The sequence below is a fragment of the Nomascus leucogenys genome, chromosome 3 (genome assembly GCF_006542625.1).
Source record: "Nomascus leucogenys isolate Asia chromosome 3, Asia_NLE_v1, whole genome shotgun sequence".
Classification (NCBI taxonomy): domain Eukaryota; kingdom Metazoa; phylum Chordata; class Mammalia; order Primates; family Hylobatidae; genus Nomascus; species Nomascus leucogenys.
In genome coordinates this window covers 6,603,102-6,620,356 of record NC_044383.1, presented here as the reverse complement: position 1 = coordinate 6,620,356, position 17,255 = coordinate 6,603,102, and the positions used below count along the sequence as shown (strand labels likewise).

General features: G+C 50.7%; 1 protein-coding gene across 2 annotated transcripts in view; it reads left to right on the top strand.

Moving 5' to 3' along the window:
* The first annotated feature begins 783 nt into the window (after positions 1–783).
* DOCK1 (dedicator of cytokinesis 1) overlaps positions 784–17,255 on the top strand; it is a 544,856-nt gene continuing 528,384 nt past the window's right edge. The window contains exon 1 of one of the 2 annotated variants that reach the window (XM_012505804.2): positions 784–934. In XM_012505804.2, coding sequence (XP_012361258.1) covers positions 889–934 — 46 coding nt within the window. In that variant the 5' untranslated portion in view covers positions 784–888. The remainder of the gene's footprint in view (positions 935–17,255) is intronic. The other variant, XM_003280960.2, reaches the window with a different exon arrangement.

Genomic DNA, 17,255 nt, shown 5'->3' with positions numbered 1-17,255 from the left:
CTTTCCCTGCTTCCCTCTTGCCCCGACTTCAGCAGATCCTGAGTCCCACAACTATTCTAGCATTAGCTTCTGCAAGCCCAGCTGGACTGAGGTTTCTGCGGCTGCCTTCCTCTTGGTCTCTCTGGAAAACTCCACTCATTCAGCACCCAAGCAAGAGGTCACCTGTCTGGAACGCACTCCCTCGGCAGCGCTGTGCCACCTCTTTCCACCCCATCTGAGTGGCCGGCACTTACCTGTGCTGTTTGTTACCTGACGTGTCCCTTCTCCCACCAACCAGCCAGTTGGTGCGGCGTTCCCAGCACACTCGGGCAATGGCTGGGCAGGCGCTCAGGTAATGTTGGTCGAATGAATGAATGAGCCACGTGCTCAGGCAGGTTTGTTCTGCTCCGGGACTCTCCACCAGGGAGAAATCCGAGCTGGGGACCTCGGACCACCAGGTTCCGGCCTAAGCTCGCGGCTTGCAAGCCGCCGTTTCCTACGTCGCGTAGAAACCCCCCGCCCATCCCACCCCGCTAAGGGCACACCCCTCTCACGGCGTGAGCGCCAGCCCCGGGAGCTCCAGGAACTCAGGAGAACCCCGCGGGGGTGCCCAGGTGCGGGGCGCGGGGCTGGGCGCACTGGGACCGAGGAAGGGGAGCCCAGGCGGCCGCGGGGTCCGGGCCCACGGTCCGCGCCGAGGGCGGGCGCAGAGCTCGCGGCCGTCCCGCCTCCCGCCGGCGCTCCCGGCCTTTCCCATCCGGCCCGCGACGCTCCGCCCGCCCCGTCCCACATGACACCGCCTCCGCCGCAAACTTTTTCCTCCCCATCCTGTCGCGGCTCGAAAGGAATGGAAAATGGCGGCCTAGACGCGGAGTTTCCTGCCCGACCCGCGGCGGCTCCGGCGGCGCCATGACTCGCTGGGTGCCCACCAAGCGCGAGGAGAAGTACGGCGTGGGTGAGCAGCGCCGCCGCCGCGCCTCTCGCCCCAGGCCCAGGCTCTGGCGGGGCATGTGTGCCGGGCGCCTGTTGCCGCCACCCCGAGCGGCCGCCGTGCCGGGGAGAGGCGCTTCCGCCCGCGCCTGCGCCGCCGCCCCGCGCGCAGTGCCCAGCGCCCCCGGCCGCCCCGCGCCTCCGGCGGCGTCCGCTCCAGCCCTGGGGATCCGGGTCGGGAACACGAGGGGGTGGGGTGGGAATGGGGGCGGGCGCGTCCCTCCCTAGGGTGTCCCCTCCGACGCCCGCTCCTCGGGACCTCTACGGCGGAGCCCCCCGGGGTACCCCCAACTCCCCGGCCCCGGCCGCTGCCATCTGCGCGGCTGGGCCCATCAGGGAAGCCCAGGGGTCACTGTCTAGCGGTGGCTTCTGCTTCTTGGATGAACTTGCGTCCCGCGTCCGGGCTCTGGATGGGCGGGCTCTGGAAGGTCGGCGCGGTCCCAGCGGAGAATTCCGCCCTTTCCCGGCGGGGAGGAGCGGGCGCGGATAGGTGGCCGGCGCCCCTTGCCCCTCGGCGGTCTCGCTGGGAACCGTGTGGGACCTTGGAGAGAAGGCGAGCGGCCGAGCGCCCCAGTGGCCCTGGGCCCGGAGACCCGTCCGGGAGAGCGGGGGCCTGTTTTTGCTCCGCGGCTCTTTGTCGCTTCCGAGGGGGGATGGAAGGAGTCGGGTTGCAAGTTTACATTTCGGACCCGAATGCGCATTCCAGAGAGGGAGGCTTTCCCTTGTGGCTGAACAGACGGGCCCGTCCGCGGGGGACCTGCAGCCCGTCGCCGAGGCCTGCGGACGCCCACCTCTTCCTGATCTGCGTGCCTGGTCTCGGGACTGGGCCGTGGCTACTCTCCTGCTCTCCGGGGTCCGGGATCTTCTCAGTTGGTTTTCGGGCTTGCTATTCCCCGTCCCACCATCCACAGACAGCCTTGACCGCCTGCCTCGTCCAGGCCACTCGACCCGACTGGGAAGACGTTTGGTGGTCTCGCCTCCCACAGCCCAGGCTGTGTCCTCCAAGGGCCCCGTCTCAGCAGCAGCCCCACGCCCATTCTGTGCCTGGCCCGTGCTGGGCCTGCACTGGCAGTAAATTGCCCGACCCTCTCTCTGCTGGTGTGGTTTGAATTCTGGCCCTCTGACCTTTGGGAAGCGCCCTGGCAGCCCTTGTCCCCGGAGCGCTCTCCTTTCTGTGAACAGTTGCTTCTCTCTGCTGTCAGTGACTTACAGTGGGCCCTGACCACGGAGCCAGCTGGACAGTGGTCATGGGGACAGTCCTGGGACAGCCCTGGGTCCCACCGGGCCTGCACTTAGCTTGTTCCACATGCTGGGAGGCATAGGGGGCCTCTTTGCTTCAGGACCATTATGGTTGAGCTTCCTCCCCATCTCCCCATTTTGCAGATGAGGAAACCGAGGCTCAGACACATTCACAAAAGTGCAGGAGAGCTCATCTGACCGCAGACTCAGTGTGTAACCTGCACCCTGTGCACCACCTAATGGATTCAGTCTGGGGCACTTGGCACATGCCTTCAGTCTGCATCGGAGGAGGGAGGTTCCGGGTGGATATTCCAGCTGAGAATGCTTGGGGTGTGGCGACAGTGGGGGTCCCTGCGGGGGTAGTGTGTAGAGGAGAGAGCTGCGGACTATCTCCCAGGGAACCTAGCACCAGCACACACACGGAGAGAGGAGGAGGTGGAGAGGCAGGAGGCTGGCAGAGGAGCAGGCATCCCATAGCCCTGGCCCTGCTGAGGAAGCAACTCCATGGCCAGGGTGCAGTAGTGGCCATTGGGGGTGCAGTGGGGGCCATCACTGCTCCCATTCTACATAGGCAAGGAAGAGGTGGATTGCTTGCCTTAGCTCACATCACTAGTAAGTGGTGCCTCTTGGGCGTGAAGTGTGGCCGCCCTGGGTTCAACTGCCACAGTGTCCTGTGCTTGCCTGCAGATGGGGAGGGCTTCTCTTTGGGACACCACATTTTAAGAGACCTTGTTACCCTTCGTCTGCCCCCAGAGAGACCTGGATGGTGTCAGTTAGGATCCTATAGTGTAGCTGGATGGTCTGGAGAAGAGCGTTCGTAGATGGGAGAACGGGGTCTCCTTGCTGGGGAGGAGGCTGAGGGCCAGAACAGGGCGGTGTCCTTGAGTCTCACACCTTCTAGAAGCTTCACCAGCGCTCATGGTGATGACTTCTAACATCACACCTCTTGCTAATACTTTGGTTTTAAGAAAACTCCATGTGTGATTATTAAGAAAAAATAAATTTAAAAAAGTTAGAAAAAGAAGAAATACAAAACTATGTTGGAAAATTTTAAAAGGCGAAAGGTATCTGGGATGATTTTGCCAGGAAATTCTAGGGAAGATGTGAAGGGCTGAAGGTAGAGGAGAGAGTGGCTGCTGTGCTTCCTCTCACTGGGTGCAGATGACAGCTCGCTGGGTAGACAGTAATGAGACAGCACCACTCCGTCGGCATCCAGAGGCACTTTAACCAGAGTCCCCCGTCAGGGAGGGTGGGAGGGGAGCTCAGCATGAGCTCATTGGGGCCATCCCAGGCTCCCCACTTGTCTGCAAGTGTGCAGCGGGAGGATTTTAGTGGTTCTCACGGAGGGCGCTGACTGGGAAGGATGTAGGTGCTGGGATGTAGGGATTTATTTCCAGTAGGTGATTGGCTGTTTCCACCTAAGGGAAAATTACTGGAGGACCCCTCCGCCACCCTTACCAACTCCAGTATTTTTCGGAGCTTAACAACAGGGCTGTGTTTCCCTGGAGGCACTCTGGTGGCTCTGTGGGTGGACCACACTTCCACTCTGGCCACTTGGCCCATGAATGAATCACGAGGGGAAAGAAAATGATAAAACTCCATCTCATTTGGAAACATGAATCACAGCTTATTGTTTGCAAGTACTTGGAATCTGTTAGAAGCATTGTTTGTAAATGAGATATTTCAGTTGTATATTTATTTTGTAAAATTGGGAAAGGAGTAAACAGCTGATGTGGGGTTCCTTCTGCAAAGGCAGGAAATGCTGGTTCCTCCCGATTCCTTCCACTGGGGGCTGCCTGTGAAATTTACCAGCCCACGTTTCCCCCTTGGTTTTGAGTTGGTGGGTCATGTTTACAGGCCTGGCATATTAACAGGCATAAACCTTGACTCAGCTGTCACACTGGCCAGATGATCTTTTCCCTCACAGCCCAGTAGGCAGTCTTATGTCCCGACGTCGATAAAATTGTGTTGCTATGGATCCTGTTCCTAAGATTAGGTGAAAAGATGCAGTATGTTCTAGAATCACACGTGCGGACCGTGTGCTCGCTCACTCACTCACATCTCAACGATGGTGTTGAAGGCAGAATAATGGTCCCCAAAAAGGTCCATGCCCTAATCCCCAGACTCTGTGAATTCGATATGTTATATGGCAAAAGGGACTTTGCAGATGTGATTCAGGTTACCTTCAGTTGGTAGATGGGAGATTATTATTCAGGACCATCCACATGGGCACAGGGAACTTTGGCTGTCAAAGTTATGAAACAGGCAGTCAGAAGAGCCTGTGTTTGGAGGCCCAGTTGCTGGCCCTGAGATGTAGGGGCTCCCTTGCAAGGACCAGAGAGAGGCCTCAGGGAGCTATGGGAGGCCCCTAGCTAATGACCAGCAGTCACAAAGAATTGGATCCTGCCAACACCCTGAATGAGCTTGGAAACAGATTTCCTCCCCAGGGCCTCCTGCTAAGAGCCCAGCTAGCCAACACCTTGATTTTGAGACCCCGAGCTGCTGGGCGTGTGGCCTGTGGAACTGAGATAATAACTTTGTGTGGTTTTAAGCTGGCTGGGTTGTGGGAATTTGTTATGGCAGCAGTGGAAAACTAATACAGATGATGGGAGAGAAGCTTGCAGGGTGAGGCTCTCTGCACCCTTGAGATCTGTTACTAAGTTCGTTGAAGGTAGTGAACCCAAGTGTGCTCTTCACTTTGGCCACTTCCAGGTGCAGCTCTCAAATGGAATGGGGCATTGGCGCTGCTCTTATTCATAATGGGACCCTTGAGCAAATTACTCATACTTTCTTAGCCTTGGTTTTCTCATCTGTGAAGTGGAGCCAAGTCTGCTTGCTGGCGCGTCGTGAGGACTCGCTGAGATGATGTTGGCAGAGAGTTTAGCACTGCGTTTAAGATATGCCAAGCACTCAATGAAGCATTGCTTTTATTAACTTTTTATTTAATAAAGTACAAAGTTTAGAAACATAGTGACAAGTGACTTCTGTGTGCATTTAACAGGTTGCTGGAAAAATGCCTTTCTTCAAAAGTTGATTTCTTGATAGTGTGTTTTGCTTTCTAATTGGGGTAGAAGTCACATTTGCTCAGTGTGAAGAGCCCGACTTCTATGCGTTCACGTTAGCTCTAAGCAAGGATAATTGCTAGGAATTGTGTGATATCCAAATAAATTTGGGAGCGTGGGAGTTGATGAGAGATCTCTTTTGTTATCTAGAGTAGCAAGCAAGCTGCTAGTTTGGGGAAGAAAAATTAGTTTTGATCATAAGTAAATAGAAATGCAGGCATTTTCATTCACTGGAATTGCAGCAAAACCAAATCAGGGCTTATTATATTTCTACAAACCTGATTTTACTTTGGAAACATAAAAAATTTAAATTTATTTCTGTGCCATTGTTTGCCTAGGATACCAGACATCTGATCAGGATTGTCTTAGTGTGCGTCAATAGTTCTGTCTCTTTATCACCTCTGTGGATGCAGGTAGTGAAATAGGGAGGAAGAAATAGGCCACGAGGTGTCCTTTCCTGGGTGTGGCGCTGACGCCCCAGGGCCATCGCTGTAGCAAGTGCACGCTTGTACACTGTCCCCACCCTCCTTCCCTCCCTCCCTTTTCCCTTCTTTCTTTTCTTCCTCTCTGTACTTTGTATTTTCAGATGATTGCATTAAACTTTGTATTTTCAGATAATTATAGCCAAATAACGGGTATAAAATATAATTCAGGGAGATCATGAGCAGCCATTACTAGTTTCCCCTAAGGTTACATCTTGTAAAGCTGTAGTACAGCATCACGACTGGGATGTTGACATCGATAGTCAAGGTGCAGAACCTTCCAGCACCACAAGCACCACTCAGTTGTCCTTGTGTAGCCACGCCTACCTCCCTCCACGTCTTTCTCCCCTCAAATCCTGGCCACCCTTTGCCTGTTCTGTGTTTTTATAATACTGTCCTTTAAAGAGTGTTCCATTAATGAAATTGCATAGGAGATAAGCTTTCGGGATTGGCTTTTTTCACTCAGTATCTCTCTCTGGATATTCACCATGATGTTGCGTCTTTTCTTTGCTGAGTATCGTTTCATGGTCTGGATATGCCCCCCGATTAACTGTTCACCTGTCGAAGGACATCTGAGTTTGGCTATGACAAATACAGCTGCTGTCACCAAGCACATACAGGTTTTAGTATGAACCTAAGTCTTCATTTTCTGGGATAAATGCCCAAGAGTGCAGAGGCTGAGTCGTCTGGTAGTTGGATGTTTAGCTTTTTAAGAAACTGCCAAACTTTCCTGGAGTAACTGTGCCAGTTCACATTCCCACCAGCAGCGTATATGTGATTGTAGATTTCTCGGAATCCTTGCCATCATTTGTCACCATCTTTATTGCTTGTGTAGGTGTGTAGTTGTCTCTCATTATGGTTGGAGTTTGCATTTGCCTTGGTTTCATCTGGGAGGCAGCGTGCAGCTCCCTGTGCTGCTGCGGTACAGGAGAAGGCAGCCGACCCAGGGGGTGCTGGTGCGGGTGCTGTATGAGCGGGTCCACTGAGCTGGGAAATTGTCGAGTGTATTCAGGGAAAGACTTTGATCCAGTTTGAAGAGACATCACGGAGTGGAAAGCTGACCGGGCACATGCACCAGTGTGGAGACCACGGTTAACACCAGGTGGTCGCTTATCAAGATGCGGTTGTCAAGATGTTCACTTTTCAAACCCTTCAGTGCATCCGGAAGGCCTTCAGGGAGGAAATGAGGAGGCGCCCAAGGAGGGGTCAGAGTTTGAGTTTTAGCCCTGACAAGGCCACTGCTGATGCATGTGACCCAGGGTGAGTGTTCGAACCTCTTCCAGCCTGGTTTCCCCATTTTTAAGCAGCGATGTTCAGGATGGTACTGTGGGCTTTGCCTCACTGAGGTTGGGCTGATGAGAGTTGACAGGAACTAATTAATGTATCTTAAGGCAGTTTGGAAACATTGTTATGCAAATGGGTCGAATTTGCCATCAGCCACTGTTCCTCAATTTGCTTTTATTGATCTGATGGGAAGTGCTTTGGAGCTGACGTTGAAATCACAGTGTGGAATTTGTGTTAGTTGACTGGAGCTGCCATAACAGAGGACCACAAGACAGGGTGACTTAACCAACAGGACTGTGTTTCTTCACAATTCTGCAATGCTGGAGTCAAGCTGTTTTGGCGGCTGGTTTCTTCTGAGACCTCTCTCCTTGGGTTACAGACAGCTGTCATCACCCTGTCTTCATATGGTCTCCCTTCTGTGTGTGTCAGTGTCCTCATTTCCTCTTCTTATAAGGCCACTATGGCCAGCCTTGGTGGCTCACACCTGTAATCCCAGCACTTTGGGAGGCTGAGGTGGGCGGATCACCTGAGGTCAGGAGTTAGAGACCAGCCTGGCCAATATGGTGAAACCCCATCTCTAGTAAAAATACAAAAAATTAACCTGGTGTGGTGGCAGGCACCTGTAATCCCAGCTACTGGGGAGGCTGAGGCAGGAGAATCGCTGGAACTTGGGAGGCGGAGGAGATTGTGCCATTGTACTTCATCCTGGGCGACAAGAGCGAAACTCCATCTCAAAAAAAAAAAAGACCGGGTGTGGTGGCTTACGCCTGTAATCCTAGCACTTTGGGAGGCCAAGGCAGGCGGATCACGAGATCAGGAGATCAAGACCATCCTGGCTAACACAGTGAAACCCCGTCTCTACTAAAAATACAAAAAATTAGCCGGGCATGGTGGCGGGTGCCTGTGGTCCCAGCTACTCGGGAGGCTGAGGCAGGAGAATGGCGTGAACCCGGGAGGTGGAGCTTGCAGTGCGCCGAGATCGCACCACTGCACTCCAGCCTGGGCGGCAGAGCGACACTCCATCTCGGAAAAAAAAAAAAAAAGAAAGGACACTAGTCATACTGGATAAGGGCCTACCCTAAAGACCACACTTTAACTTAGTCACCTCTTTAAATTCCCTGCCTCCAAATACAGTCACACATCCAGGATGCTGAATTTCTGAGGTTAGAACACTGACAGATGGATTTGGAGGGACACAATGTAGCCCATAACAGTATGATTTTGATAACGTAAGACTTTTTATCTACAGTTTCCCTCTGTGTTTAGTGGCCTTTGAATTTTTTTCTTTTTTTTTCCTGCAAGCCTGTGGGTCCCTGGTGCTACTGGACTCCAGGGAGGTGAGGAGCTTTCTAATGGACTCCAATTTGTTTCTGTATTCAGATCTGGAAATTCCTTGTAATCAAATTAGTGACAGAACAATGCAATCAGGTAGTTTGAGATCCAAACAGGAACTTCGGAGCAGTTCTTTAAGTGTGATCATGCTCCTGTGAGCATGGCTCAGTCTCTTTGAGCTCAACCTATCTGGGCTGAAGCTGCATTTAGCGTTAGGATATTCACACATCCTGCTTGGACTTAATTCCAGTTTCTTACCATTTATGTTTTTGTAGCATGAGTAGGGCAGCCAGCCTCATACTGGCTCTGGAGTCCCAGTTGGACAGTGATGGCAAAACCTGGGCTTTGGTGCTGGTGTCACACACTTAGTGACCCAGGGCTGTCCCACACAACTCCAGGGGGCACTGTTCTTCTCCACAGCCCACGAGGCTGGCTTCTCTCCCCCACTCACACCTTACACAGCCCTCTGTGGCCTTGGGCAGTCAGAAAAGCGCTAATGGGGCAAGGGAGCTAAGTCAGGAGCTAATGGGGCAAGGGAGGGGGCTTGGCTTGTGACAAATAAATGACACCGGGCTTCCTGATGATGACTTGCGAGCTCAGTTTTGGCCTGCCACTCTGCAGTTACCCACATGCCCACATGCACGTGGGAAACTGAGTATCCACGACGGCACTCCTTGTCTTCAAAAGGCAGATGGTTTCACCCCAGACAGATGTCTGTCAGTTTGTTAAATTTTCATTTGGGTGCCTTGAGGAGAAAAAGGTGCTTTCTCTTGGCATATAGTGTGTGCTGTCAAAACAGCTCAGGTTAGGGGTCATAGAGACCTGTCTTTGAATATCAGCCTGGTGTCTTATTAGGCATGTGACCTTGGGGGTTATTTACCTTAAGCCCGAGTCTCTCCTTTGTAAAACTGGCGTTAACACCAACCTCTTTGGGCCCTTCTGAGGAGAAAGAGATAACCTAGCCCAAACCCGGCCCATGGTCTGTGCTTGATAATGTTAGCTTCTTTCATCCTTTATTGATTGCTTTGTAAGTAGAAGGCTGTGTTGCCTGGGACTGAGTCTCTAGCTTAATTCAGGCTCTCCCCAGCCCTGCTGCATGGGCCCCATTGCTTCTGTAGCCCCTGCCTGTTGCAAAGCGCTGGTCAGAATTTTAATGTTAGCTCTGAGGTTAGATCAGGGACTGTAGTTCTTATTGATTGCTGGGGGGTCCTGAAGGGACAGGATGAATGCAGATATCTACATCTCTCATCAGAAGTGTTACCTTGAGTCTTTATCTAGTTGCAGTTGCTGTTTAGACCTAGAATTTGTTGCTGCATCTCCTGAGGAGTGTGATGCAAGATTTATATGCCATCTTGAGTGATTTGTTTCAGTTTTAAATTTTATTTTATTTATTTATTTTTATAGACAGGATCTTGGTCTACTGGCCAGACCGGAGTGCAGTGATGTGATCATAGCTCACTGCAACCTTGAACTCTCAGGCTCAAGTGATCCTCCAACCCTGGCCGTCTGAGTAGCTGGGACTACAGGTCTAGCTAATTAAAAAAAACTTTTAAAGAGATTGGGAGAGGGTCTTGTTATGTTGCCCTGGTCTCAAACTCTTGACCAGAGTGCAGGGATTAGAGATGTGAGCCACCACACCCAGGGGAGTGATTTAACTTAATTGGTTACACTAGGTAAACTTAGGTATATTTATGTAACAGTCATGATTTCCTTTCTGACTGTTAGCTAGCTGCTGTAACAAACAGCCCCAACATTTTGCTGGCTTCATACAATACAAGTTTGTTTTTCATTTGTGTCAAAGTGGGCGGTGGGGAGGGTGAGCAGGGGCTCTGCTCTGCCCGGCCATTCGGAGACTCTGGCTCCTTCAACCCTGCTAGTCTGCCCTCCACTGCCCTTTGCCATTCAACCTGTAGATGGGGAAAGAAAGAGATGAGGACGGTGCATAGATTTTCTTTCTGGCCCGGTCTGGGGGTGGTGCCCATCCCTTCTGCTCACATCTTCTCACAGGGACCTGAGTCTCTGGTCAGACCTGCAGCAAGTGGGGTGGGAAATGTAATCTGACTGTGTGCTTCGCAGGAAGAGGAGAATGTGGATTTGGTGGTCTCCTCCACGTGTTCCTATTGATGCTTATTTTCCATTACCAGGAAGAGTGTTAGTCTGGACTCTTCAGCATCATTGACGTTGAGCACAGAGGTTGTACATCCTCAGGACTTTCACCCTGAAAGTCACTTGGCAGAACAGATGTTCATGTCCCTATAAAGACGGAAGTGATGCCAAGGACAGATGCCGCCTTTTTCCTTGGGGTGTATTTTGCTACTTATGTCCTATAGATTTCAGGATATTCTTCAGGGTGTACCAAGCCCAAGAGCAGTGCTGCTTTCTCAATGTGTCTTTTTCTTTTTTTGGGGGTGGGATGGAGTCTTGCTCTGTTGCCCAGGCTGGAGTGCAGTGGCACAATCTTGGCTCACTGCAACCTCTGCCTCCCGGATTCAAGCAATTCTCCTGCCTCAGCCTCCCAAGTAGCTAGAATTACAGGCGTGCACCACCACATCTGGTAATTTTTTGTATTTTTAGTAGAGACGGGGTTTCACCATGTTAGCCAGGATGGTCTCTATCTCCTGACCTCGTGATCCACCCACCTTGGCCTCCCAAAGTGCTGGGATTACAGGCGTGAGCCACTGTGCCTGGCCTCAGTGTGTCCTTTTCATATCTGTCTGGCTGTTCCTGTTCCCACCACCCAAAAACACATGCACACCCCAGGCCCCTTTCCTGTGCTGTTTAATTCTTTTGGCCTCAGAAGGTTGTGTACTAAAGCTTGCTAATGAGAACCGTGTCTTTGTTTTTAAGTGTTTTTTGTCTTTATAGAATGGAATCTTTATATTCTGAAATAATACTTGTCAATGAGTATGTATGCAATGAAAAAGGCTATAACATTAAATCAAGGAGAGCAACAGTGACTTAAAAGTTAGGCGTTGGGACACTATGGTGTGGAGTTTAGAGCACTGGATTGAGAGCCTGAATAATGGGGTCTGGTATTCCTGGGTACAGTACTTACTGCTGCCACCTCTGTCCTCCCTGAGTCCCGGGCCCCTTACCTGGAGTTAGTGCACATCCTAGCACATCTATGCATCTCAGCTCTGCCCAGGGGAGAGAGCAGGACAGTGTGTGTGGAAGAGCTTTGAGAAGAGAAAGTACTATTTAGTGTTGGGTTATTCATGTTAAACTATTATACAGTCAATATTAACTTCTTATAGAGAAAATATACGATTTCTGGTCATTGTTTTAAATTGGAAAAGGACAGTGTGGCATTGTGAGTTTCACTTTCCTCAAAGTTTTATAAGTTTTATTTTACTTACTAGTAGACAAGTTTTCTAGTAATTGATTCTGTTGTGAGTAGATGAACATCTTGCATAAGCAGCTAGCCTGGGCTGCTGTGTAACTTATGTATAGAGACGAATGGTGATGAAGCCTGTATGTTTCAGCCTCGGTTAGGAAGCCTTCTGTCCTAAGCCACAGATAAGTTAAAGAAGACTCTGCCTCGAAATAACTCATTTCTTCCCTCCCTTCTCCCCTTCCTCCCTCATTCCTTCTGTCCTTTCTTCCTCCCCTCCTTCCTTCTTTCCTCCTTCCTTTCCTCCTTCATTTCCTCCCTCCCTCCTTCCTTCTCCCCCTCCTTTCCTTCCTTCCCTTCTTTCTTCCTTCCTTCCTGTTTGCTTGCCAGCCCTGTTCTTAGACATTGGTATCTGGAGCTGCCCTCATGGGGTTTATAGTCTGATACACCCAACTCTTCCATATCTGAAACTCTCGAGGCCAGTGGTGTTTCAGAATTCCAGTTTGTCACAGTGCAGAGAGACAGGTGGGAGCTGTGCGAGGCCAGCGGTGTTTCAGAATTCCAGTTTGTCACAGTGTGGAGAGACAGGTGGGAGCTGTGCTTGTGGCTCCTGTGCCAGACACCCCCAAGCAGCTCTGGGCAACACCCTGGAGTCGAGCATATTGATTCTGCTGCCATGAGCGTGTGAACATTCACAGCACGAGGGAAGCCATCTGTAATTAGCTCCTCTCCGCTCAGGCTAGACTTTTGCTGTTAAATGAATTACAAAAATCTCTTTGGGTTTGGGAGATTTGTGGGTATTTCGGGCTTGTGGGTAATGAACTGTCGATGTTGTATTTTTTCACAGCTAAACCAACACATTCAGGTTTTGTCTTCTCAGGGCCTGTCATTCATTCTGGTTCTCTGATCAGATTTCCTCAGACTGTGGGTGCCTGCAGCCAGCCCGGAAGCCCTTTAAAATGCCCTTCGTGGCCATCCTGGCCTCATTCCCAGATCCACTCCTGTCCAGCTGGGTGCCTGGCTGGTCCCAGGTCACAGTCTGCAATTCCTGCTCCTCTGCCTCAGCTTGACAGGGTCTGTGGCTGATCCAGGTCAGGCCCCGGGCACTGCTGGCCTCATCACATTGTCCTCCGGACCCCTTCTGGAAGACACTTATCCCTTTGTTCCACCCCAGCCTGTGGGGACAGGCTTGTGCGAGAGCTGAGGGCCCAGTGAGAATGGTCTTGAGTCCTTAGGGCCTGGGAGCCCTAGGTGGAAGTGGGAAGGAGGAGGAGGAGAGTGGAGAGGAGCTGCGAGGACTAAGCACACCCAGGGCCAGGTTTAAGAGGTCAGGGTCGAGGACATCAGAGGCCTGTCTCCCCCAGGCACATAGAGCTGTGAATTTTCCTTCTTCAATTCCTTAGCCAGAACCCCTAAAGCAGATTCTGGGGTGATGGAACTCTGGGTATGAGTTCTTGTCAGCCAGGCATAGTTAGGAGCTTGGGCCTGCAGTAGGTAGCCCCTCATCTGGACGAGAGAGACTCAGCTCTGCCCATTGAGAGCTTGTGCTGCCTGCAAAGTGACCTGCCTGAGGCTCATTGCCTGGTCCCTGTGAATATTAAATGGCTTCAACACAAAGAAAGGACTTCCAGGGGAGGCTGCCGGGGATTGCCAGTGCAGTGGGGCTCCACTGATGCCTGGGATTGATTGCCAGCGTGCAGCGGGGGCTCTGCTGATGCCCAGGATCCACCAGCGTGCAGCAGGGGCTCCGCTGATGCCTGGGCTTGCATGCCGCTGCTGCTGCCTACTGGTGCGTGGCTGTAGCCGCCTGTGCCCAGCTGGTGTGCCTGTCCAAGGTGATGACGGTACTTTTTATTGCACAGAGTTGCTGGAGAGTTGAATGACCTGGGTCATGTCAGCACAGTTTCTCAGCCCCTGCACTGTTGACATTCTGGGCAGGATAATTTTTCACCCTGGGGAGCTGTCCTGTACCTTGCTGGACACTTAGCAGGTCCTGCCCAGTAGATCCCAGTAGCAGGATCCCCCTCCAGCTCTGTATGTTCTTCAGATGATTTGGGGATATCACTGGTATTTTAATAAGTTCTAGAATTTCTCCCATTGACATTGCCAGGACGTCAAGCCAGGATGTCTCAGACATTGCCAACTGTCCCGGGGGTAAGTGGGGCGGGGTGGCCTAACTCATGGTAAACACTCAACAGCTGCTTACTGTTACTAATGATACTGTGTTATTAGCAGCAAAGTCAGCAAAGTCACTTCTGTATATTTGGGAAGAAAAGCTAGAAACCCCAACGACTTGGTCTGGCGGATGTGCAGGTGGGCACGGAGGATTTGGACAGGTGGGCACAGAGGATTCGGAGGAGGAGAAAGTCAAGGTGCAGATGGGCCCAGAGGATTTGGAGGAGGAGAAAGCCAAGAGGGAGTGTAGGGGCCCTTTGGCCAAGCTTTTTGGCTGTCTGAAGATCATTAGGAGCTGGCTGTGTTTCATTCTCCTTCTGAGAGACAAACATGAGTTTCTCTTGAGGTCAGATCCCAGGAGTGATGTGCAGATTAACGGGAATTGTGTGGCTCATCCCAACATTTCCTTTAAGAAACCCCATGCAGGCTGCTTAGAGACCTTCCTAAACGCAGGAACTCAAGCATTTGCTTCTTGGAGTTTTATTTGCTGGAATAAAGGCACTTATCAACCTCTTTTTTATTTTTCGAAAATAATAACTTATTTTCTTTAACATAATTGACTTTACCAGGGGCAAATACCGATTTAGCAGGCAGGAAATGTGATTATTTTTCTTTCAAATTGCTGTGCTTCTGTTAACTTCACAAGATTTATTTTCAAGTCCTCCTAACATCATAAGTGTTTTCCTGACCATTTTTCAAAGGCAAGAATGGTCTTGTTCCTCCAGGCACCATGGCCAAGTGGCCAAATTTCTTCACATTATTCTTGGGGGTTGTTGCTTTGAGAATCAGCCCGGTGAGGCCAAGGGAAATGGGAAGGTGGGGGTGTGTGCAGGAGACCTGAAACTTAGGTGACCCCGATGACGGTCTGTGCTATTTCCATACTCAGGCTCTGTGGCCATCAGCCCCTGTTGCTCTGAGGGACAAAAGCTTTCTCATCCCAACCCAGGCTGGACGACCCCCCAATCCCGTGTTGCTCTCTGCGGTTCTGCGACATGCTTCCCCTCCAGTCCCCCTGGGGGCAGGTGGTGGCTCCATGTCCCCTGCTAGATGGAGGGCCCTCGAGGGTGAGGGCTGAATCCTGTTGCTTTCTCTCTTCCCAGCACCTGCTGTGGTCCCTGGCACACCTTGTTGAACATTGAATGAAGGCAAAGGGAGAGATTTCATCTTAGCAAAATGTCATGAACTGCCTGGGGAACCATGAGTTTTCAATTGGTGGGGAGTTACGTCTTGGAGGGGGCGCCACTTCCAGGACTAAGGCAGAGTTGGCTCAGCTCAGGAATGCAGTGGGTGATGGGGTCAGCAGCCCTAAAGCACCCTCCACCCCTGGCTGTGGGAAGCACCCACTGGGGCCTCCATCCCGATGGGCTTCCTGAGCTAAGATGGGTGCCTTGTCCATGCTGGATAAATACGTGGCGATGTTGGTGGGTTGAGCAAGTCAGTTACATGACTCTGTATGTTCTTCAGATGATTTGGGGATATCACTGGATTTTAATAAGTTCTAGAATTTCCCCCATTGACATTGCTACAAGGCCGCTTTTAAAGTTCCTTCTTAATAAAATGTTCCAGTAAAACACTTTCCTAGTCCCCTTGTTGATATGTTTGCCTGCAGTGACTGGATTAGCTGGCGGGAGAATAGAAGGAAAAGTGGATTTTGAAGGGAGATTGTGCTTGAGTCCTGCTTCCAGCTCCTAGTCATTGTGGGACCCCAGTGGGGCTTCCCAGAGCTTTCGGGTCTTGATCATCTGTAAAATGAGGGTCCTGCCACCAGTCTTTTCTGCTCCCAAATGCAGTAATGAAAAGCCAATGAAATCAAAGTATATAATATATATGCTAAAGTAGTTTGTAATTATAAAGCATTAAACAGCTAAAAGGAATAATAAATTCTGTTCAGAGCACAGATTGGCAAACTTTTTCTGCAGAGGTCTAGAAAATAAATACTTTAGGTTTTGCAGGCCAAGAGGCAAAATGGAAGATACTATGTTAAGACATTAAACCTAGAACTACCATCTGACCCAGTGATTCGTCTCTTAGGTGTGCACCCAGAAGAAGTAGAAACAGTTCACATAGGTTGGTCCGAGTGCAGTGGTGTTTACAAACTAGCTGATCACAACCAGTTACTGATGTCATTGTTCCTTCTCCACTCCCACTGCTTCACTTGCCTTTACAAAAAGTTCAGGCTGGGTGCGGCGGCTCACACCTGTAATCCCAGCATGTTGGGAGGCCGAGGCGGGCAGATCACCTGAGGTCAGGAGTTTGAGACTAGCCTGGGCAACATGGTGAAACCTCGTCTCTACTAAAAATACAAAAACAATTAGTCGGGCGTGGTAGTTCGCACCTGTAATACCAGCTATTGGGGAGGCTGAGGCAGGAGAATCACTTGAATCTGGGAGGCAGAGGTTGCAGTGAGCCGAGATCGCGCCATTGCACGCCAGTCTGAGCAGAAGAGTAAGACTCTATCTAAAAAAAAAAAAAAAGAAAAGTTCAAACAAGTAGTTATTTACAATTGTTCATAGCAGCATTATTCACAATACTTAAAAGGTAGAAACAATTCAAATGTCCATCATTGGATGAATGGATAAAGAAAACGTGGTATGTCCCTATAATGGAATGTTATTCAGCCATAAAAAGGAATGAAACACCAATCATGCTACAGCATGGGTGAACCTTGAAAACATTATGCTAAGGGCAAGAAGCCAGTCACAGAGGGACATACATGATTCTACTAATAGGAAATGTGATTCTGTTCATGTGAAATGTCCAGAATAGGCAAATCTGTGGACACAGAAAGCAGATTAGTGGTTGCCAGGGACTAGGGGAGGGTGTGATGGGGAGTGGCCTCTTAGTGGGAGTGTCAGTCTGTTTGCATTACTATAAAGGAATACTTGAGGCTGGGTAAGATAGAGAGATAGATAGATTTGTTTGTTTGTTTATTTGAGATGGAGTCTCCCTCTGTTCCCCAGGCTGGAGTGCAATGGTGCGATCTCAGCTCACTGCAACCTCCACCTCCTGGGTTCAAGTGATTCTCCTGCCTCAGCCTCCCCTAGTAGCTGGGACTATAGGCATGCACCACATGCCTGGTTCATTTTTGTATTTTTGGTAGAGACGGGGTTTTGCCGTGTTGGCCAGGCTGGTCTTGAACTCCTGACCTCAGGTGATCACGAGGCTAGGTAATTTATAAGAAAGGAGGTATAAGGCTGGACATAGTGGTTCATGCCTGTGGCCCCGAAACCTTGGGAGGCCTAGGCAGGCTGATCCTTTGAGCCCAGAAGTTGGAGACCAGCCTAGACAACATGACAGAACCCCATCTCTAGAGAAAATTTAAAAATTAGCCAGGTGTGGTGGCACACACCTGTAGTCCCAGCTATTCAAAAGGCTGAGGTG